The sequence below is a fragment of the Ictalurus punctatus genome, chromosome 11 (genome assembly GCF_001660625.3).
Source record: "Ictalurus punctatus breed USDA103 chromosome 11, Coco_2.0, whole genome shotgun sequence".
Classification (NCBI taxonomy): Eukaryota; Metazoa; Chordata; class Actinopteri; order Siluriformes; family Ictaluridae; genus Ictalurus; species Ictalurus punctatus.
In genome coordinates, this window is record NC_030426.2 from 9,668,151 (window position 1) to 9,691,632 (window position 23,482).

The 23,482-nt window shown below is 38.0% G+C and overlaps 1 protein-coding gene across 1 annotated transcript; it reads right to left on the reverse strand.

The window, feature by feature from the left end:
• Positions 1-1,624: 1,624 nt before the first annotated feature.
• On the reverse strand, positions 1,625-22,512 carry slc2a1b (solute carrier family 2 member 1b). Its single transcript, XM_017480115.3, has 11 exons — positions 22,375-22,512; positions 22,133-22,185; positions 10,273-10,368; positions 7,419-7,579; positions 7,067-7,307; positions 6,637-6,799; positions 5,828-6,015; positions 5,078-5,182; positions 4,845-4,946; positions 4,196-4,399; positions 1,625-4,077 (listed from the first exon to the last, which is right to left on the reverse strand). Exons 2-11 carry the CDS (start codon positions 22,145-22,147, stop codon positions 3,877-3,879), a joined length of 1,476 nt encoding a protein of 491 aa, XP_017335604.1. The 5' UTR covers positions 22,148-22,185; positions 22,375-22,512; the 3' UTR covers positions 1,625-3,876.
• Between the last annotated feature and the right edge of the window lie 970 nt (positions 22,513-23,482).

The window sequence follows — 23,482 nt, forward strand, 5'->3', positions numbered from 1 at the left end:
TCAGTTATGTCTTCCAATATTACTGCTCGCTTAAAAATTGGGTGGTCTGATACAAAATGTGCTATATTCCATGTCGTTTAACACATCTACATATAAATACCAGGAAATAAAGCTGAAATTCTAAACTCTCTTCTCATATTCATCTTTTGCTCTCAAACAAAATTTATTCAGTCTACAGCAAAAACAATGAATTGGTCTCGCCGTTGCAATAGTTTCGGAGACTGTAATTCAGTGGACAGCCTAGCTCTCTTGATTGAATCAGTTTATGATTTTGGAATTAAGTATCACTGTTTTGCGCAAAAGACTATGGATCATACTAATGAAACAAACATCAAGTTTCACCCCTTTTATTCCTTTACAGTACGAGCTACACCGAGTTGCCAGATTATCAGGTAAATCACCCCTCTGTATGATGAGTCAGGTTTTGTACTTAAGTCTTGTCTTGAGATTCTTTATAGTATTGACATGGACTCGTCTTGGAATTATTGGCATTTGTACTCTGACTTGTCTCGGGCTTGGTCATTGGTCTCACTAAATAAGGACTTGGCCTCTTGTAGAAATAATATTCAGGTTTTCTTTTCTTTTTCCTTCTTCTTAAAAAAACACAGCCTAAGCATTGCAATGCCAAAAAAAGAATGCATGAATGAAGGCTAATTGAAGCTAAATCTTGGCCTCAAAAAGGATTTGATAGTTTTTAGTCAGTCTTACTTTTAATTCTACTTGCTCTTGATTTGGCCAAGACCTCTTTTAGACTTGGTCTTGACTGCTAGTAGGTAGTAGGCAGTCTTGACTACACCCCTACCTCTACCTATATTAACTGCCCATTTTCTTCTCCCTGCTTCTTTTATCTTCCATATATGTATGTCAGTTTGTAGGTATAGTTACTGACTGTAGCCCCTCTGTAGCTCTGTCTAAACTTCTCAGCCCTTCTCTGCTCTGTCTATCAATGGAAAGGGATCACCAAAGCACCACTACTAACATTATTTAAATGCTGGCCCCCTGTGACATTTACATGGCACTATGTGTGATGCTAGAATGAGTATATCAGATTTTTAAACACCTCAGGGTCACTGCTGGTTTATTAACACTGTTAAAAAGATTAACTATCTTGTCTAACTGCTCACCAGTAACCTGGACCAAGATGGTAGAAATGTTGAATAACATGGCAATCAGGTGTGCACATGGCCTAAAAACTACAATAATGCTGCTGTACTGAGAAAAGTCCAACCACCCAAATAGCATCTGGTCAGTGGTGGTTCTGTGGAGGTTCTTTCTCGTTAATGGGGTAGAGAACTGATATATTTGCAGTTTTACCTACTAAAATGTCCAATATGTTTTGGGATAAAAGACAGGTCTATTGTATAGCTGTGAAAGTTAAGATCAGGCTCAAAAAACTGAGCATAGTGTTGAAGGATGTGAAGAGATGATTTGGGTCAAAACTGCCCCCAAGTGGATGGCGTCAATAACTGCAGGCAGCTAAAATGCTGTTCAATGGAGTGTTCAGCTCTTTCAACTAATTAGAGCTTCATTAGGATTTAATACTAGCTCAGAACTGAGAAATTAGTATTAGTATTAAGTATTCAGCTTAAGCATCAAATAGAGAAAGATGTGAGAGGTTGTTAACTGCAAGTCTCAAAATATTTATTTTATATACATTTTATTGATATTAAACAAGATACTAACAACCAAAAAACTAAATAAATTAGGCAAACTAATAAATACAGCACTATTTACCAGTAAAAATATACAAGTTTAAAACTATTTTTTTACAGTATTACAATCTAGTCAAAATAGTCAGTTTCAAAGTTAAGGGGGAAAAAAAAGTTGTAAATTAAAAAAATAAAATAAAAATCATACCAAACCCAAGGGTATGGAAACGCAGAAACAGGTTTATATATATATATATATATATATATATATATATATATATATATATATATATATATATATATATATATATATATATATATATATATATATTTTACCTGTATAGTGTCATGGTCACTTATTGCATTAAGTCATTGATAAGCTCACTCTGTACCCATTATGATACACACTGCTTCTTTTAGAAAGAAACAAAGAGGTTGCAAAACATTAACAATGTTTTTTTAGCCAATGCCTGATGTTCTGACATGACACAATGCTTTCCATGTGCAACAGGACACATACACACCCACACTTTCTGGAATGCTTTAGTTCCAATTAGTCTTCGAGCCCTGAACTTGTACCCTACACCCTGACACACATAACTGTGTTGTTCAAACTGGCCAAGCGAGATTTGAATTCTGAACGCGATACATGAGAAACAGTGAGGCTTACAAGGCTTGGGAAGTGTGCAAAACGTCAAAATATTTCAGTCTTTTGTTCATCAGAATGCTTCTTACTTGATAACAGACCACACTTTGTTAGGTGAAATAAGATCAGATGAGACATGAGTGATAAAAAGAGCTTCGGGAAAGCCTCGGACATGTACGTAAAACAATACTAAAACCCATCTTCAAAAGAGAAAATTAAAACCATAAAACAGGAATTTTAAAGCCGTCAACATGCATCTTCATGGTGATGAACTGATGTATATGATGTGTGTGTCTACTTGCCTGTACTGCCCTGATATTCGATATGACTAATATAACCTTACATAAATACTTTATAAATGTTCCTTTGCAGTGTGGAGTCATTGGTACTGCATGTGGTGATATCTATAATATGGTAATGACACAGTCTGAGACATTACAGATCACCTGTGCATTCTCCTGTACTCCTGTATAGTACTAGTGATATTCTGTCACGGTGACATTCATGATTAGGCTCATTTAGTTATTTAGCAATGTTTATCAATGTCAGTGCAAATCAACTTTTGTTTTGTAAGATAACAATTAAAAGAGCATGTAAAAATGTAAATACATTCGTAATCCTAAAACACAGAGTAGTAAAAATTTTGTTGTTCATAACATCATATAATATGTATAATAATATTAAACATATTATACATGTATAATAATCATTATACAGTTGAGGGGTGGGGTGTGGTGGATCCGGAGCTGAACGCCCTGTGTACAACGCACAGGCACACACACACACACGCACACACACACGCACGCACACGCACACGCACACGGATCTGCCTATGGGCCAAGTGTTTGTTTTTTAGAGGTGGGAGGAAACTGGACAACTAGACAAAGTAAACAAAGTTCAGGATCATACCCTGGACCATGGAGCTATGAGGCACAAACTCACCATGTCTCAATCATCTTGCTGAACTCATGGTTAAAGTAAAAAATATATCAATTCATTTGTCAAATAAATATAATGTCTATTTCATTTTATAGAAATGACATTGAAGGGATGAAGTCTGTGAAAAGATACCGTGAGAGCCCCAACACACCACGATTCAAAGCTCTTCCATATTCTATTCTCCCGATAGTTAATTCGACATCCAGTCATCATTCATATTACTTTGAGTAAAAAGGTCCAATCCTAAAGCTCAGATACAGTTACAAGGAATTCAGTTATGTCGACTAAAAGCGATTAAGGCCACGTTTTCTTAGGAATCGATAAAATGGTATGCTGATGAACAGGAATGGTCGTTATAAAAATAATTTCGTCTGAAGTAAAAATGTAACAGATACAAAGTTTAAAAAAAGGAAAATATCTTCTCAAGTACATATAAAACAGTGTACATATAAAAGAGAAATCTCTAAATACAGCATTCGCACCTCTCGCCACCTATGTACACACGCATGAAAAAAAGGAAGAACAGAGGCATGGAACAGTCTAGTATTGAGAAGAGAGAGAGAGAGAGATGTGTTTTCCAGCCAGCATATTCCTCTTTCATTAGATATGTCAAGGAGTGTGAGGGAATGAAGGAGGTGGGGCTCAGAGCTCAGAATCGGCACCCAGGCTGTTCATCTCTTCAGGTGATGCTTTCTGTATGCCTGCAACTGCATGCTGGGAGAAACCGGCAGCAATCTCCTCAAATGTCCGGCCTTTTGTCTCCGGGACTTTGAAGTATGTGAATATGAAGAAACCCAGCAACAGGACAGTGAAGATGATAAAAACGTATGGACCACAGAGGAGCTGTGTGAGAGAGAGAGAGAGAAGGAGAGATGATAAATTTACCACAAAACACAAATTGTGAAATGGTGGAACAGCTCAAATAAATAATCAAATAATAACCGGAATGCTGGTGTCTTACCGCCACATACTGAAAGCACATTCCCACTATGAAATTGGCCGTCCAGTTGCACAAACCAGCCACGGCAAAAGCAGAAGGACGAGGGCCTTGACTGAACAGCTCAGCTACGATGAACCAAGGAATGGGGCCTGGTCCGATTTCAAAGAATGCCACAAAGGCAAAAATAGCGACGATGCTTATGTATGACATCCAGTAAACCTGCGCCTGTGAGATCGACACATGACATGCACATGAGAACAACCTAAATAAACAACTGCCTGTAACGGCCACTGACTAGCAATGAAAAGAGAAAAAGATGTCAAAGAGATGTCACAATTAGCCAAAAAAAGCCAGTCTGCCTAAATATAACTAAAGTTAAGTCTGAGTTCCTCACCCAGTGAATTTCACACTTTGATCAAGTTGTTGGATGCAGTACTGAAACTTACATAAGCCTAATCGATTCACTTTGTAGTCAGATACCAGCTCTCAAAATATGAGATGCTCAGAAAGAATGGAAGTCTTACATTTTTTTCATGTTCAGGTCTTAAAATGCTAGAATTTTACTTCTAGTTGAGATACATGCAACACAGAATTTCACACTGATTTCAGTTCAGGAAAGCCTTTCGTTATAGAAGTATATGTATATATGTGTGGGTGTGTTTTATTGTACCTGTACTGCTTGGGCAATTGTCATCAGGACTGCAGACACAGCCATACCCATCAGTCCTGTTAGGTGCAGTGACCTCCGACCAGCTCTCTCCACTAAAAACAGCTGCAGGGGAAAAAATGACAAGATAAAGACATGATTAATTCGCACCACACCGAACACCTTATGTTAATTGTTGTTTAAATGATATACACCATGAAAAGTGCTAAATGATATAGCGCATAGACATGACTCACCGACACTACAGTGAACGCCACGTTGACGACTCCAGCGCCGATAGTGGCATACACAGGCTGTGCCACACCAGCTTTCTGAAAGATGCTTGTGGAAAAGTAGAAGACCTGCACAAATAAACACCGTCATCAGCCAACACATACAAACATCATCGTCATCTGCGTGATGTAGAAACCCTGGCTGTTGTTTGTATTATTTGCGTGAGAAAGGTGTAGTGTGTTTTCTGGTACAATTAAGAGATATCATCTTATCCCTTTGTCATTAATCACTCTATTGTTTTGTATACAGATCAGCTTTCATCCAACATCTTGGTGCTGTACAGAGTAGCGCTTTACACACGGTATACAATATATTGGCTTTGTTAGGTTTCATATCTGCCAAGCAGAGTTTATAGAGTAATACAGCATGAACATATGAAGGGTTGTTGAGAAAGGTCAATTTCATTAGCTCGTTTAATGTTAACGTAAAAAAAAAAAAAAAAGCAAAATACAACAGTCTGCAAAAGAAGTAAGGCTGTATTGTTTTCCTACTGGCATCCCATCCAGGATGTATTGTGTCCAGTGTTACTGGGATAAGCTACGCACCCTCTGCAACCATGCCCAGTAAAAAGCATTTACTGAACATGAATGTATGAATGAATGACTGAACCTTAATTTATTCGACCCCAGGAGACTTCATATTGGCCATATTTCACACAGCATTTAAAATACAGGGCTCTGTGTGTGTGTGTGTGTGTGTGTGTGTATGCTTACAGCATTGATGCCAGACAGTTGCTGTGACAGCTGCAGTACGATGGCGATGACTAAAGGCTGTCGGTAGATTGGGGAGCGTAACAGCTCTAGGATGTTCACTTTCTTCTCCTTCATCATTTGCCTGCTCTCCTCCTTCATCTCCTGCATGTCTGCACTCACATCTGTCGTTCCACGCAGCTTTTTCAACGCTATATGCACAAACAAATATATTATTATGTAATCATTAAAACATTACAAAATAATATGGAAATGATTGTTGCAACAAAACTTTTGAAAGCTAAAACAACAGCTGTCCTAAATGGGAGATTCACTGCTGGTATAACAAACTTGTGTTTACAATCTGTTCCTGTAAAACCATGACGTGCCCTTGCTGTTTTTCTTTTCCTCTCTTGAGTGAATAATCACTAATTCAAGGCTCAAACTCTGCATTTAATGAACATTTTAAGGTATATGTAGGTGTGTGTGTAATTATACATAAACATTTGAGATATATGGTAACTACATGAATTGCAACTAGTTTGGTACCATCACAATGATTGGCAGTTTGCCAATAATACGGATAAAAGTGGTCTATTTGCTAAAAATTTATTTATTAAACAAATAATAAACACTTCTGAGACATTAGGACCGTTATTTGGGGAAAGTAGTATCAAAACTTAATGCATATCTAATTCCAATTCTTCTATTATTCAGAGTCAATCTCAATGTTTTGGAGTAGAAGCCTTACCTTTAGCTTAAGCATGGCTAAGCGTGGGGTGTGTGTGTGTGTGTGTGTGTGTGTGTGTGTGCATGTATGTGTGTGTGCTGACCTGATTTGGCTTTTTTCTCTTCATTGCAGATGATGAGGAGATAGCGAGGACTCTTGGGGCAGAGGGGTAACAGGAAACACTGCAGTAGTGCTGGGACGAAGGTGAAGCCCAGCAGATAGGGCCACAGATTGGCAGTGCCCATGATCTCCTTCAGACCAAACACCTACACCACACACCAAACACAGTACAGCTCCTGTTACGTCACATGCTTAGTGCCTCTATTTATGTCAAAAATTTAGATTAACTAAGTCATACATTTCCTTTTGTATTTCTGCGTATTGTATATTGCATTTAGGAATGCAAATAAATCTAACATGGCATTCTGGTCAATTCGGACTGATAACATTTTGATGTTCATGATATACAGAGATAGTGCATTTAGACTTTTACGATTCTGTTATTGTGTGGCCAAGGCATGGTGAATGAGTACCTGTGCTATAAGGATGCCTATAACAATGGCCAGCTGATGCAGGGTTCCCAATGCTCCTCGGAGTGCAGTGGGTGCCACTTCACCCACATACATGGGTACCAACCCAGTGGAAAGGCCAGAATAAAACCCCACTATGAAACGGCCAATGATCAACATCTCCCATGAGGCTGCCAATTTAGAGAAGCCCATCAGTGCTGCTGAGATGAAGGCTAGGATGTTAACCATGAGCATCGAGTTCCTCCTGCAGAAATGCAGAAAACGGAAATGAAAAGTCTGCTACTGACTTCTATAAAAATATTCATGGCATTAGCACAAGATATATAACGCTCAAAGGAGTGCTGTTTGAATTTACCTTCCAAAGCGATTGGCAAAGAGACCCACGGAGAAGGAGCCAAACATCCCCCCCACTGAGAAGATGGCCACTGAGATAGACCAGAGTGATGTGAGGGATGTTTCAGGTATGTACTCATTATATCGTTCAAACCATGTGTCATTGTAGAAGCTCTCGATGGTCTACAACACAAAGTACAAAACATTCATATAAACACAAAAAAAACTCAAACAACTCAATCCCAAAAAATAAATAAATAAAAATTTTAAAAAACCTCAATGGTATCTTTGTCCTGCAGAGGGCGTTGTGAGCAATGTGCTTAGTGTTTTGGTGCATGAGTTGTTTGTTGTTGTTTGTTGCGGTGTGACTGGATGAGGAAAAGGTCAGACGAGAACTCGGGTTACGTTTCTGCCTTTTCAATGGAATGCTTGTGCTGACAGACGCTAAGTCCGTGACAGAGGATGAGAAAATTCCTTAGAAAAACACACTCTTATTCTCGCTCACTCTTATTCTTTTTTCACCTTGCTTTCTTTGCGAAGGTAAAGAATTTACGGAATGGGAGTGCAGCAATGCGTATTTGCATGTCCTGAACAGGAAGACCGAGGGAGGGGTTAGAGGAACTGTTCTATGCTGCGCTGTTGAGAAGCTTGGCAAGACAACTATTCACGGAGATCAGGTTTCTGCATTTTAGTTCATGAAGTTCTCACTCTCCAGTCTGTGAGCAGAAGATCTACTGCATGTCATCGACAAAACATACTGTATATCCAGCATCATGGTATGACTGATATGACTATCGTCCCTGTAAACACTGAGATATATTACAGTGTGGTTATACAGTATGGCATGCTACAAACCATACCGTGCAGTATATATTTTAAAGTGTCACAGAACCGTAGGCCTTTACCCACTGCAGTGTTTGTATGTGCAGTGTGGCAATTTAAACCCTGCTATAGCCGAGTCCACGTTTGAAATTCACAATCTTTCAAATGACATTTTCATGAGGTGGTGTGCTAACTAACGTTACATTTAACCAGCATTAAAGACAGAGAGAGAGAGAAAGTGACCACACTTTGGATTTTATGCCTGTAATCTAATCAAACTCATATTTTACTGTATTTTACTCATTTTACTCAATTTATTTTACTCATATTTTAACGTAGAAAAAAAAGCATCTCACGTTCATAAAAGTATGGAGGAATAATCATTTTTCATTTCACAGCATTGAATAATTTACACAACTCCTCACCAATGGTGTGTTTCCCCCTGAAACTCTTGTGATTACTACTAAATAATAACTGAAACGAACAAAATACAATGACATTTTTTAGACTCTCTTAAATATTGAATACTGTAATATTATATGGACCGATTCTAGCAGTTGTAGGTGTGTTAATAATTAGTGATTGCACAACTGTAAATGTATGATTGCCTTACTGCCTGCGTGTGTCTGTTGAAACATGGAGCTTTTATGACAAAGAACCATTGATAATGTAACATGATAATGTAATCTTATCAGAAACACTGTGTACACAATAACAGTCCAGGCTAGGCCTTATCACTCCCTTTTATGACTAGCTTCCTCATAATACTGTTCTCACCTCTGGAGAAGGAGAAGCCACGAACACACCTGACTGCAGTGTGAGTATGGTTAAAAGATATGAGAACTTAGTCAAGCACTAATTGCCACTGTTACTTTATTGTTAAGAGACTGTGTGACTGAGAATGTCTGTCTGCTTCCTCTAGACAATTTTACATGAATCAGTGCTTCATTTTAATTTCTTCAGGCCCAAAACACTGGTACCTAAATGTGTGTGTGTGAGGTACTTTACACTAGTTCCAGTATATTACTGCCAACATGGCCTCATACACACATCAACGAGCTTCTTGTGTCCTTATTTAGATTGCCCACTTCCTCGCTCTGCTTTTCCCAACATGACTAATACAATCTAAAACCCGAGTTGGCAGCTGGATTCGTACTGTGTTGTAGATTTTAACCCTGTTTCTCTCAAACCCCTGAAAAGTGTTAATGTTTTTTTTTCCCCCTGAAATTTGTTCAGGAAAAAAACATCAACACATATAGGGGGTTCAGTAAATGGAAGGTTTGCGCCCCAACACCTGGAACTCATCATTCATACCCAAGAAGAAGAAAAAATCCTGTCTTATCCTGTTCTGAGGACCTACTCTGGGCTCCAGTAGCAGTACTGTGAACACCACTTTCCTCCATCTTTTAAGCTGACTGTTCTCCCTTACAGTACTTCAATTATCAGATTAACAGAAGACTGAAGTAAAAACTAACTAACCAAAATAAAGGAGGAAATAAAGCAGTGAGAAATACCATAATCCTCTCTTCAAACCCTTGACTACACATTTAGTTGGTTTGCTGATTGTCATTATATTCACAGAGGTGTTTCATATCACAAAACTTTATTGGCTATGGCAGACATTATTCAAGTTTTTTGACTTGTTCCCTCTTTGACTTCCTATATTAAAAAATATGAGAACATAACTCCAGAGAAAAAAAAGGACTTGCTTTATGAAATCCAAAATAAACAAGCAAAACAAAAAGCTGAATTTAATAGGTCAGTCATAAAAATGAAAAACACCCTAGAATTAGGCAACTGTGCAGGAAAACTCTGGTGCACGTCAAGTAGGAGGACAGGAAGGTCCTCGTAAAATGAATCACTAGTATTTGCTTACTGAATCATATCCGGCAAAGGACACACCATAGTGTCTCAAGAATGACCGTAATTTTTGTAAAAAATGTATTTGCTAAATTTTGCTATCTCTGTCGAGGGCAGCGTAGGTTATGTATGTGTGTGTGTGTGTGTGTGTGTGTGTGTGTGTGTGTGTGTGTGTGCGCGCGCGCAAAGCTCACCTTCTGAGGTGCGTTGATAACACCTGTGTTATAACCAAATTGAAGAGAGCCAATCACAGCTGTTCCCACAGCCAGCAACAGCTGGAAGGTCACTTTCTGTAGGAGGAAGCAAAAAAGAGACAGAACAATCATTGGTAAAAGCAAACCATCAGAATTTACTCACAGAAAACAACTTGAATCATACATTGGAGGGGACCGTTTGACCTTTATTTGTAGCCTTCCATGTAGCATTCCATTTGTAGGGCATGCAACGCAACACTGACACAGAAGCTGACCAATGTCTCAGCTTTCATCTCTCTTTCTATCTTTCTCACAAAAGGGCCTTTATTTCTCCTTAGGTAAGCGCTAACCCTACTCCTGTCAGGAGGGAATGTCTACTGCATAACAAGGATAAGTGCTGTTGCACCAAAGTCACTCTTCTGTACTTTTCAAGAAAGTATAAATGCCCCCAAACAAGAACTCATACAAACCTGTAATACTCCAGAAGCTTTTAACGCTTTATCACGATCCTTTGCACAGCTCCCACAATGTAAATACTGGAAAATACTGGTGTATTCTGATCTTTATCTAAATACACATGCTAAAAATATGCGCGCTGACATTTCTTCATTCTGCAGCTAAAACAATGACCATATCAGGCCAGTACGGTCCGGTCTGGAATAGCTAGTGCTTGAAAAAGTGGGCTATGATGGAAATAATGTCTACGCAACGATGACAGGTCTGTTCAATATAGGAAATCAATTTCAAGCAGCCTCTTACTGTAAAAAGTCTCTCTCGGGATGCTATTTCATTCACATTATTATAAACATTATAAAGTGATCGAATTAATGTAGGTCTCCATTCCTGATCGGTACTCGGTTTATAGTTCCATGAATGATACTGTACTGGAATCCTGTAAGGGGATGGAGGCAGCCATTTATTCCCACATGTCATGAAGCGAATTAACCCGAGTCTATAAGTGTTTTCATAACTATAGATCTCTGCTTTGTGCCGAAACACGGACTTAAATTGTCACAACGCTGTATTTTCTCCTTGGCTCGGTTCGCATTCACAAGGCAACATTTCAGAGAGTACCAAAATGTGTTTCTGCGGGTCACATGTGAGTAAACTGTCCTCTTATTGGTCAGAGTGCACCTGTTTATGTTTTGAGGTTCCTCTCATAGCGATCATCCATCAAGATGGATGGCCTTGGGACTGCAATTACCACATGCAGTTTTGCACTCAGGTCTCCTTTGGTGAACAGTGGACTAGTTCAACAAACAGACTTCATGTAAAAACCATAATGAACTTTCTTTTACTTTCACACCATCTGTTGTTACCCAGATGAGGACGGGTTCCCTTCTGAGTCCGACTCCTCTCAAGGTTTCTTCCTCATTTCATCTTAGGGAGTTTTTCCTCGCTACCATTGCCACCGGCTTGCTCAATAGGGATCAATTCACACACTTAAAAATGTATCCTGTGTTTGTTTCTGTAAAGCTGCTTTGAGACAATTGTCCATTGTTATAAGCACTATACAAATAAAATTTAATTGAATTGAAAGATGGATAGACAGCAGCTCTGTGAGCTTATTGTGGCTTTTTTTTTTACCTGTAGTTATTATAATTGATCTTATTTATATGTTCCATAGCGATTAAAGCCCATCTCATTTAGATGCTTGCTAAAACACTTTGTAAACCTCTGTGTTTATATGTGTTTTTGAAAGTTGTTCAGAAATATGCTCGTCAATGAGGCCAAATGTCAATGAGGCATTTTACCTCGTCTTTGGTCCAAGTTAAACCACGATTCATGTTGCGAGCCTTTAGCAATACAAACACAGTTTTTAGGTATGTTGGTCTGTTGGGTCGGATTGCTTTCTCACCACAAGCAAACTGCTTAAGAGTTCGTTTGCAATCTGAACGACGTGGTCTTGGTCCGATTGTTTTGGTGTGGTTCTGAGCGCTATTGCCTTGTTCATAAATGTCTAAACAAACTGAACCAAGGGAGAAAACGCACCGGGTTCAGAATAAACACTCCAAACGAGCCAGTTGTGAAAACGCCCTAAGTGATAGCCATAAAGAGGAATCCAATAGCTTAGCCACTGTTAAAAGAAAATTAAATGAATAATTCAGTTCAGCTGGAAGATTTTCAAACACTGAACAAAAACTGAAAAGGCTTAAAAAAAATTTTTTTTATCTAAAGTTATCAGACACCTATATTACATGCACAAAATAATCTGGAATGAAAATGAAGTCATTTTAATTGTGGAAAGACGTCGGTTCTTCATGGGTCAGTCAAGAATATGATTTCCTTGTAAACACATTACAGTATATAACTTTATAATTGCTTAACAACTTCCCAGTAAACCATCCAGAATAGAAGGACGTAACACTGGTAAATAACCATGAACTGTCCTTCACTGAGCTGTCTCTGTTTTAATCCAAACAGTAAAACAAGCTTTATTAGAGCGAGACTCTGACACTGTAGACATCTTCTTCCACCCAATTTTCACTGGCTAAAAGTATTCCAAATTTTGAGTCCTTTCCGTAGCTCCTGAAATCTGATAATGGCTTTAAATCTATTTAAGTTATTGTACATATGTACAAGAAATGGTCTGCACTTATATAGCACTTTTATCCAAAGTGCTTTACACTGTGTCTCATTCACCCATTCACACACACACTCACACACCAATAGTAGCAGAGCTGCCATGCCATGCAATGCCATACTAACTTGCCATTGGGAGCAACTCGGGGTTCAGTGTCTTTCCCAAGGACACTTCGGCATGTGGAGTCATGTGGGCTGGGAATCGAACCACTGACCCTACGATTAGCGGACATCCCGCACTACCACCTGATCCACTGCCGTCCCCGTACCGTACCGCAATAATAAATACTGTGGCATGCGTGTAAATGCACTCGATGGCAAGACTGAGCTTGCAGTCATGTTGCAATACATTCATGGCAACCGATAACCATCATTCCACCTTGATAAGTTCAGTTGTAGACAGCATATAATTTACACCACACACGTTCATCTGTGGTTTACTAAGGGTGTACGAACTAAATAAACTAAACCTAAAGAAAAACTTTCTATAAAACCGATATTGTTGAATCCTTAAATGGTTCTTAGTTTACTGGCGCCAATGTTATCTCTGAAAGTAGCACTTTCATGTACACTCACTGAGAAGAGGAAACGTTTTTTGGGGAGGTGCTTTAAAAGGTATTTGCCTTCAGCAACGCAGCTGATGTGTGTTGTTGCTGTTATCAGGGAGACTGCAAACAGAGCACCGATCAGGACATATTCCACACCATTTACGTTTTGGAAAAAGTCAGCACGGGTTTGGAAGTAGTCATACATCTCACTTTACACAAGACACCCACCCACTAAGACAAACTGCAGAACACTGAACACAGCCTGAGTGGCTAGGAATATGACGCAAGAACACCCCATCACTGGCTTTCTCCCAATAAGACTGCGTGTCTGAGAAGCTGCTGGAGGTCAGAGAGTCCATGACGACGTTAGTTAACCATTGTACAGGATGTTACTTTGCACACACACACACACACACACACACACACACACACACACACACACACACACACAGTTCCAAGTAAAATTCAGTGGAGGAAGTCTTAAAGGAACCATGTCTCTTTTTAAACCTGGCAGCAAAAATGTCTTTCTGATTAGGGCTGTCTATTAATTATTTTGATAACCAAGTGTTTAACTGTTTCTGATTCATAACCAAGTAACAGATACCATATGGCACATTAAAACCTACTTTTGTTGTTTACATTAGTTTTTTTTCTAGATAAATGCTATATAAAGGGCTATACAAATATAATTTGTTTTATCATAAAATTCTGATTGAATTTTTGTTACTGAAAATGTAATGTTCCGAAGCTATAAAAATGTTTGTATTTGTATAATAATAATAATAATAATAATAATATTAATATTAATAATAATATAACATGGGTTGGGGTTACTTGTTATTGTCAGACTGAATGTAAATAAATGTAAATGATTTACTCTTGTGCAGTAAGATGCATTTTATCAAACAGACCTAACTCTTCGGAGTGAAAGCTTCTCCTGCTTGCTGTGACATGCCTATAGTATGTCGAGTTATCACAGAGCAGGGAGTCAGATTCACCGTTTGCCAAATATTTTATTTCATGAAATCTTAGTTGAGGATTTGGTTTATATCTGAGTATTCATGACAGCCCTCCTTCCAATAAAATCATTCTCATTTCAAATTAAACACACTACAACCAAAAAAACAATGTTTATAACCAAAGGCTGAATGTACTGTGTGGGTTCTGAGACATGAATTCATAAACCAACTGTAGCTGTGCCAACTTTCAAACATTAACTATATCCGTCCTGTTCTCAAAACAATGATGGAAGCAGAAGACATTTCCCTGGGCGTGTCTCTTTAAGAGAGGTTCAGCTTTGGGGAATTCTAAATATGGAGTTCTGCGTTAGTGTTGCGAAAGACAGAGTGTTTAGACATGAAATAGTTCACGGTCACTTTAACATCATAATCCTATGTTACTAGAGAAGGCACTTCAATAGAATAAAAACAAACAACACAAACATGCAGACATACAAACATGCAATAAGGAAAGACACCTTTGCATGAGGGCTTAGCAGAGAGTTCATGTGATATGTCATTGATTTAAAGGTTCATATATTTCTCTGTATTTACCTAGATAACTATCTAATAATCTTGCCAGAAATTACATTAGTCCATTTTTCAATTAATTACATGCTGTTGTCCAAACCCCCCACTTGTGCTCCTAATTACAAAAATTTAGGAGCACGTTGAAGTTTAGTTGTTGTTTTTTTTTTTTTTTTTAGAGATGGTAACATTAATGTGCCACAATATAATGCACAAGTAGGCATGAGAAAACTTGAGCTTGTCAATTATGACAGAATTTAGGAACATAGTGTGAGCCATGACAAATTAATTTAAAAAAAAACTAAATGTAATATTTTCAGTTAATTTTACAGACTGTATGCAAAAAAAAAAACCAACAACTGTTAACCTGTTCCAACTTGTAAACAAATAGTTCAGTCTTTGAAATCTACTCCTTTTAAATATATTTAAAGCTACACTATTATTTCCATTATCAGGGATCTGGGCTGAAGCCAGTTCTCAAACTGTTCTGTGTATATTGTGTATGTATCTGATTAATCTCATATAGGATGTGATTAAGTGAGTTAATTTACCCGTCAGATGTAAAGCATTTTAGTTTAATGCTGTTTATTACTGATGCTCCGATCAGGATTTTTTTACAGCTGATACCTATTTCTTGTCATCATCCGATACCGATCCAGATATCTTTTTTTTTTGTTTAAGCTTTAATCAGGAAGTCTGTCATAAACAGTTAAATGTAATCTCTCTGCTCATGGTCACTGTTAATTGAATTAAAATAATATCAATGACACAAATACTGTTGGTTAATTGATAAATAAACAAGCATAAATATTTATTTTTAAATATCTTAAACAATAAAGAGTCCTAATTAAAAGTAGACTAATATAAAAACGATTCATATTAGGAAAAAGAAGGCTAATAGCCTTCTAAAGATATTCAAATTGATATTACACGCAACCCATAGTAAATAAACATTATTTCATTTGTCATTTTATTTATATTTGATGAAGCTACTATAATGTCTATTTTTTAATATTAAATTATTTATTTATAACTAAGCACATTTTCTCTCTTTACATTTTATTAGTTTTGTTTGTTTATCAGTTATACCTTTTAGATCATTTCCCCAGTGCAGTGTTGCCATGTCTGCTGATAATATAGTGTTTTTTGGGGGTTTAAATCAAAACATGGAAACTGGAGTTGACGTTTCTGGTGATATCTGGCAACCGTGGGTTTAAATGAAGTGAATGCACTGTTTATTAGAGTTGGTGAAAAGAGTGAACAGAGTGAGACGGAACAGTTGCTACTCTTGATTATGATTGGTGAGGAATTATTTGATAAAGAAGTCTGAATTAAAACCCACCTTGTAGCGTTAGCATTATTATTAATTTAGTGGCGCCCGACGCCGCTGTGGCTACACGAGCTGGTCACAGTTGCAGGTTCAGGTCATTTTGAGTGATCAATAAAAGATGGCGGTTTGTGAGATCGGCGAGTTGTACAGAGTTACTCTCGTCATCATAATGGCTTCTTTGCAGTATTTGTACACTTGTTCGGTTGACTGAGGTGATGAAAAGCAGTGTGAGTAGCTAAACGTGGTGTAGATGCATTTTGGACTTCCTGTAGTTTTTATTCCGATTGTATTATACAACTCTGAACAGGTCACTCGCAGCGGTGCGAATATTTATATTTTCACAGTCACACAAAGTACTTTTCGGTCACAAATGATAGTGAAATGGTGGCACTGCAGAGCCCCGAGTGAATCCAATTTCCTTTCTCCTGATATAATCTCTAGATATGAGCTGTTAGCATGTGCATCATCTCAGGCATGAAACCAAAACAAATTAAGAACAGTATACACAGGAAGTAATTAGCAGACTGGCTGCAGTGGAGCTCTTGAAAAAGACTTATGAACATTTTTATTTATTTATTTATTATGTAAAAGGCTAATTTTCATAGGTACTCCACTTGCCAGATGTTGTTAGACATAAAACAATAATAATAATAATAGTACCAGAAATTATCATTTAGAGGGACAGGAGCATAAATATCTATACAACAAGAATCGCTTGCTGCATATGATGTGTCGAACATGAGTACAGCTAAAAGGTCTCATTTACTAACATTCATCACTGCGAAAGATGTGCAAAACAATTTCACGCAATAGTAAAAAAAAAAAACTCTGCAGCTTGCATCAATTACACAAAAAAAACCACTCTTCCTTTTCTGTATGGACTTATAAAAAAATTAGGCCTACTTGATTAGGACTTTTTAAATTCATTTTATATCGCACACAATCACGCTGCCTATTTTCATCTAAAAACCATGTTTCTTTTTCCCTTTTCCAAGTTTCCTCACTTGCACAGTTGTAGAAAAACAAACGATTACCAGTTTATCCGATTAATGGTTTACATGCAAGGAATAACCTCATTATTGTCTTAAAATCCAGGTGTTTTTGATTAGTTAAACCCTGATAATCCGATTAATGAACCGTGGTATATTGTTCGTACGACCAACTGAATAATCTGATAACAGGCAAAACCGGATAATCTGATTATCGGTAAACACGCCCAGTGTTACATCAGACTGTGTAGGGATTGTTCCTCATTCTACTTCCTGGTGTAATGGTCCTCTAGTAAACACTCACAGTAGTCAGCTGAGCCGATGGTGATTTATCGTGAATTAGAATGCTGTTTCAGTTGTGGACTGTTTAAATTCCAGGAAGACCAACACTAAGCTCACATTTCTTCCATTATACTCAGTGTGATAAGAGCTTTCCACAGCAACACGGCTGTCTTGTGACAAGGATGTCACTTAGGGGTTATATGTATAAGGGATACTACAATAAAGTGAAGAATATCCGCATTCTTCTGCTCTGAAAGAGCTTTGTTGAGGACAGAAGATCTAATGTGGTTGATACAGCTGGACAGGCTTGAAGCCATAAAATAAAACCAGCATGCAAATACATTCATCACCTTTCATATGGCCTTGTGTGTTTTGGCTGAGTCAGAGTCATGCCACACTTTGTTTTTACACTTGCTTTAGATGAAAATTGTATACATCCTTCCCTGAATAAGTAGTTTTAGATAAAAAAAAAGTCACTAGCGCTATGACTGTTAACATGATCCTGACTTTCTAATAAGAGTGAAATATGCGTGAGTGTGTGTGTGTGTGTGTGTGTGTGTCTGTAATGGCACTCAAGCTTTCTATACTGATAACAAGCGGACGCTCAAGCACTCAAGCTTTCTTTCCCCATAACAAACCGATGCGGCATGTCACCGGCCCGCATTAGTAGCAATAAAGAACTTCAGGTTTAACAGGTCGTGCACATTGGTGAGTAAACATGGGCTGCATCACAGTGACGCGCTCTCTGTCTTTTTTATTCTTATTGCACCTTAGCTCTATTTTTAGTTGACTTACACCGTGTCATGCAATATATAGGCACCAGAGAAGTCTTGAAGCTAGCTCACAGAAAGGACGTATTAAAGATCCGGGAACGTAAACCGGCTGTTTAAAAAATGGCTGGGAATTCAAAGGAATTCCAGAAATGTATACAAAAGAAATACGGTGGAGTATAAGCAAGGGGGTAACCATGGTATGGACATTGGGGGGTCCACTTAGTTGTCCTTGGCCCAAATGTAGTGTAAAGGAACGAAATGCTGTGCAACTTTCCTCACTTTCTCTCGCATTTTTAACAGTCTATCATAACGTGAGGGTTCACAACGAACTCGGCGGGAGGATATGAAAGTGAACGTAACGTTAATGGTCAAAAACTGGAACTGACGTTAGCCTCGCCTAATTCCTGGGTGTGCAAATAACAAAAATGAATTGATGTTCTTAAGAACAAACCAAGCCATGATATGATGCCTTCTATACTAAGCTAAGGTTACCTACTATTTAGGTATCTAGTTACTTAGTGTCTTAAAAAAGCTCGTACGTTCTGACACACTTTTCTACGCCTGGCTACTGTCTCCATCTCTTACAGACTGAGCTGCTAAAATATATCACCGAATTTGCGTCAAGTATGGGCGCAACCAAGTGTACAATTGGAGGTGGGGGCACACACTGATTTTCTTTAACAAACGGAAATATATTAAAAAGGAATATACACAAATAAATAGAATAGATAAAGAAAAGACAGATCCGTTGGCAGGGTTCATTAAAGGGGGACATATAGAAAATATTTTGTACTGTATATTAGGGGAACGACTGGTATTTCCTCAACATTGGGGAGGACACGACCCCCCAAAGAATGCGTGGTTATGCCCATGAGTATAAGTCTAAGACTGCCTTTTTCTGCCTTTGCATTCCAACATACAGTGATGACTAAGTTAAGTAATCAGGTTGTTTAGATATATTATTAAAATATTTTATGCAGATAATAATGATGTAATCACTATAGTATGCACATAATAATGAATGATTGTGGGAAATGAATGTGGTCAGGAAAAAAAGCCCCCCGCTCTAAATAAGACTCAATTGGATCATAACTGAATGCAAAGAAAGAGTGGGATTGCATCATTCACAGATAGTCTGCCTCTAGCTTACAGTCTGTGAAACTACTTGAGCTGGAAGAAACTAAAGTGCATATTAAATGAACATATCCTCTTAGTGATATACAAATACTACCATAAATGAGGGCAACGATCTTAAATAATATGATGGTTTAGGTCATAATTCAAACATTATTAAAAAAATTTGTTTAAATCTATGGCCCAAAAAGTAGAAAGAGCAGAAACAGGAACCTGCCCTGGTGGCACTGCTGTGTTGAGTATCATGTTCGCTCTTTTCTTACTCTCTCTAGCGCTGTGTCAGGGTGACACCACAGTCGGCACGTCCACCATCTATAACCGCACCTTCATGCTATTAATGGAAAAACTGGCATCCATTTTCCACCAACGCAGTGCCAGTGCTGGTTTGCCTTTTAAAGGATCAGCTCTGGTAAAAAAAAGACTTTATCCCAATTATTGTCTAGTCTCTGTGTAGTCTTTTTCTATCCTACCATACAGCCCACATTGCCTATAGCAGCCCTGAAACAGACCACATCTTATTATATGCAGTTTTAGCGCTTCTACTACAATGCTAACTCATTTTAATCCTAATATCTTTATTAGGGCTTTATTATTATCTTCATTAGACTTAGTTTGAAAGGTGTATCTGAGTCATAGGAATGATGATGTGAAAAGGAAAGCAACCGCACTATAGTCAAATGAAAGTACATCAGACATGACAGTTCCTCTGTAAGTTTTATGAAATGAGAAATAACTCTTTTGAGGAGATAATTCAGCTTTTAGCTTATCAAGAGTTACATGGTTGTGCAAAAAGACACATGTATGCTGCTGAAATGCCTGCTGTGAAGATTACGAGCTATAAAACATGCAACAACGTGTTTTGTCCAAGTTCAGTATGGAATTGTAAAGAGATCTGGGTTCAGTGAGTAGAGAGAGAAACAGTGAGTGCTGCTTAAAAAACAAAACAAAAATCACATGCTCTACAACCAACACTCACTTATGTAACGTCATGTAATATTGCGTAATATCATTAGTCACCCCACATGCCCCTTCTTCACATGAGGTCCTGTGGGATCAGAGCACAACTCAATATACAAAGCCCAAGCACGAGGATCTTACTAGCACATGCGCAAATTTGGGATATTTTAAACTCTGGCTGGTCCTTGTGTGGAGATGTGAATCTCAGCCAAAGGCTTATGAGAAAAGAGCAGCTCTGTGACCCTAGCTTTGAGGTTGAGCTGAGCTGTATTCTCCTGTCTCAAACAGACAGCTGTGTTTCTGCTGTCCCTAAGGAGACCTCAGACCTTTCCCAGCACGTCCTCAAGCAAGTCAAAACCTACATTAAAAATATCTAAAACTACAACCGAAGGAAATGACAAATCTCATTGTTCAAATGTCCTCAAACAAAGCATCTTTAACCTAGCCTAAATTACATTCGAAAACATATTAAAAAAAAAAAAAACTTTTTTACCTTCCCAAAAGCATTTCTTAGAAAACCATACTTTGTTGGTATTACAATAAAATAGAAAGTTTTTTTTAGAAAGCACGACTGCTGGAAAGGAAGTCACCAAGACTCATGTCTGGTTAACATGTGGCATACACCATTTTGTTAGAGGCACCACATCAAACCAGCTGCTAGTCACGTACGAGCTTCTCGATTTATGGTAATCGAGCTCCGGCTCTAGAGTCTAGACTATTATTTCGCTGGAGAGTCAGGAGTCTTATTTACCCCATCCTGACCATTATCAGGAAACATGAAAGGTTTAAGCAGCTGACTGATCTGAATAAATAAATGTGAAAATGTGACATTCAGCCTACTTAGACAGTGTGATGGTAGAACAGGTAACATGTTCCTATCCTGATACGGTTCTCTGGCTTGTTATAACACTCTTACAACAAGACCATGAAGCTCGTTTAGTAGACGTTATTTCTTTTAAATGGCTCAAAGTGTCAGACTCCAAAAGACTCTTCCAACTGGTTGCTTATTGATTCCTGGATGTTGGCGGTTGATCTTTTTTTTTTCTTTTTTTTTTTTCTCTAGCTTTATACAAATCACTTAATAGCTTGATCTGAAATGTGGTTCCTGATACATCAGGACACAATCCTGAGCATAATAATCCCTCAATGGCAAATTGCTGCAGGAGTCATTTTTAACGGTTTGTATAAATATAATTCAATATGATGTAAGGTGTGTGACGTCAGCAGCCGGTCCATTGGTAAGTGAATGGGGAGTCTGGTGAATAGAGAGGGTCTGTGTCTACGTGCCAAAGCACACACACCTCCATCCTACATACATGGTATATATGGTAACCGTAGCAACACGCCGTGACCTGCTGACATGACCTAGTCCTCAGAGCCAGAATGGCCGTATTATCCATGTGTTAGATGGTTATTTCAGTTTTAAAAGTCTTCAGGAGGCGCATATCTATATATTTACACACATATACGTACACGTATCCATACCTCACGTCACTCACATCACGAATATGTCACCATGCTAGTAAAAGCGCTATCCTAGCTGTTTAGCTTAAATCATCTTCTGGAGCTTTGTGTCAAGTTTTATTTACTCGCATACCTTATGATGTAACATATACTACACATCAAATATATCATTTATTTAACTTACTCTAATCTGCCAAACCAACTCCCAAAGTAAATACTGAATAATTAACAGTTAATAAAACTACATTAGCATTAGCGCGTTATTTAGCCTTACCTTGTCTCTTTCCATGGCCGCGTGTCAGAACTTGGTGATGCTTGTGAATTCCCCTGTTTGGTCCACAGGTATTGTATATATATATATATATATATATATATTTTTTTTTTTTTTTTTTTTTGTCGTGTTTAGTAATAAATAAATAAATAAATAAATAAATAAATAAACAAACTAGAATAAAACGTTCAGGCTGCTATTTTTCACCAATTACGAGTTAAAAGACCCGACTATAGCTAAAATACCTCTGGGAAATGTCTTGCTGAAATCCCGACGCAGTTTTGAAGTTTCAAAAAGCTTCTTCTTTTTTTTTGGTTTAGCTTTATCTCCGCTGAAGAATATATCTGCTCACGTCGCAGTTTTCACCGGCTAGATGAAGCTGCGGGACGATGACGTCCTATATGCCCTGCCCACTTTCTTGGAGGTGCGAACGGAAGCGATATAAAAGCTTCTATTTGTTACCGGAATAACACATAGATGGCGCTTGAGAGACCGAATGTATGAAATCTATTATGCTACTCTACCTCCTTGCAGCCAGATGTCTCAGCCCAGGTTTATTTATTAAACATAATGCAAATGTCTACACGTACTTGAGTGCCCACTTGAACAACAGACTGGAATGGAGGACCAACACCAGTGACTGGAATAGAGTTGGTTTGACGTTGAACGTTCGATACTCGCGAATATGCGGAAATTAAGGGACCGTCTCTAAAGTTACATACGACATTGTTAAACACGTTTCTAACTTCAATAGCATTTGAAGGGAATGACGTACAGTCATATAACCAACTGTAAAGTGTTCATCTAGGTGTCAGGTACTCAGAAAAGTGAATACACTTTTATATGACTTTAAGTCATTCCCTTCAAATACTATTGAGCTTTACATTTTAAAAATCTAAAAGGTGTGTGTCATACCTGACACCTAGATGAACATTTTCTAGTTGGTTGTGTGACTGTACATCATTCCCTTCAAATGCTATTGAGCTTTAAATAATGGTATATTTTGTGTATGAGCCCATTCTGTAATGAAATACATGTCTAATTTTAAATATCAAAAAATCTAAGAGGTGTGCATTATAGCTGACACCTAGATGAACACTTTACAGTTGGTTATGTGACTGTAGGTCATTCCCTTCAAATGCTATTGGTTAGAAACGTGTATAACAATGTCGTATGTAACTTTAGAGACGGTCCCTTAATTTCCGCACATCGGCGAATATCGAACGTCCAACGTCACACCAATTCTATTCCAGTACATCAGTACTGACACGTGTCAGAGATGACAGCAGGATCAATAAACTCATTTGCAAGACCGAAACCATCCTTGGACAAAACCAAAAAACGTTTGAGTCA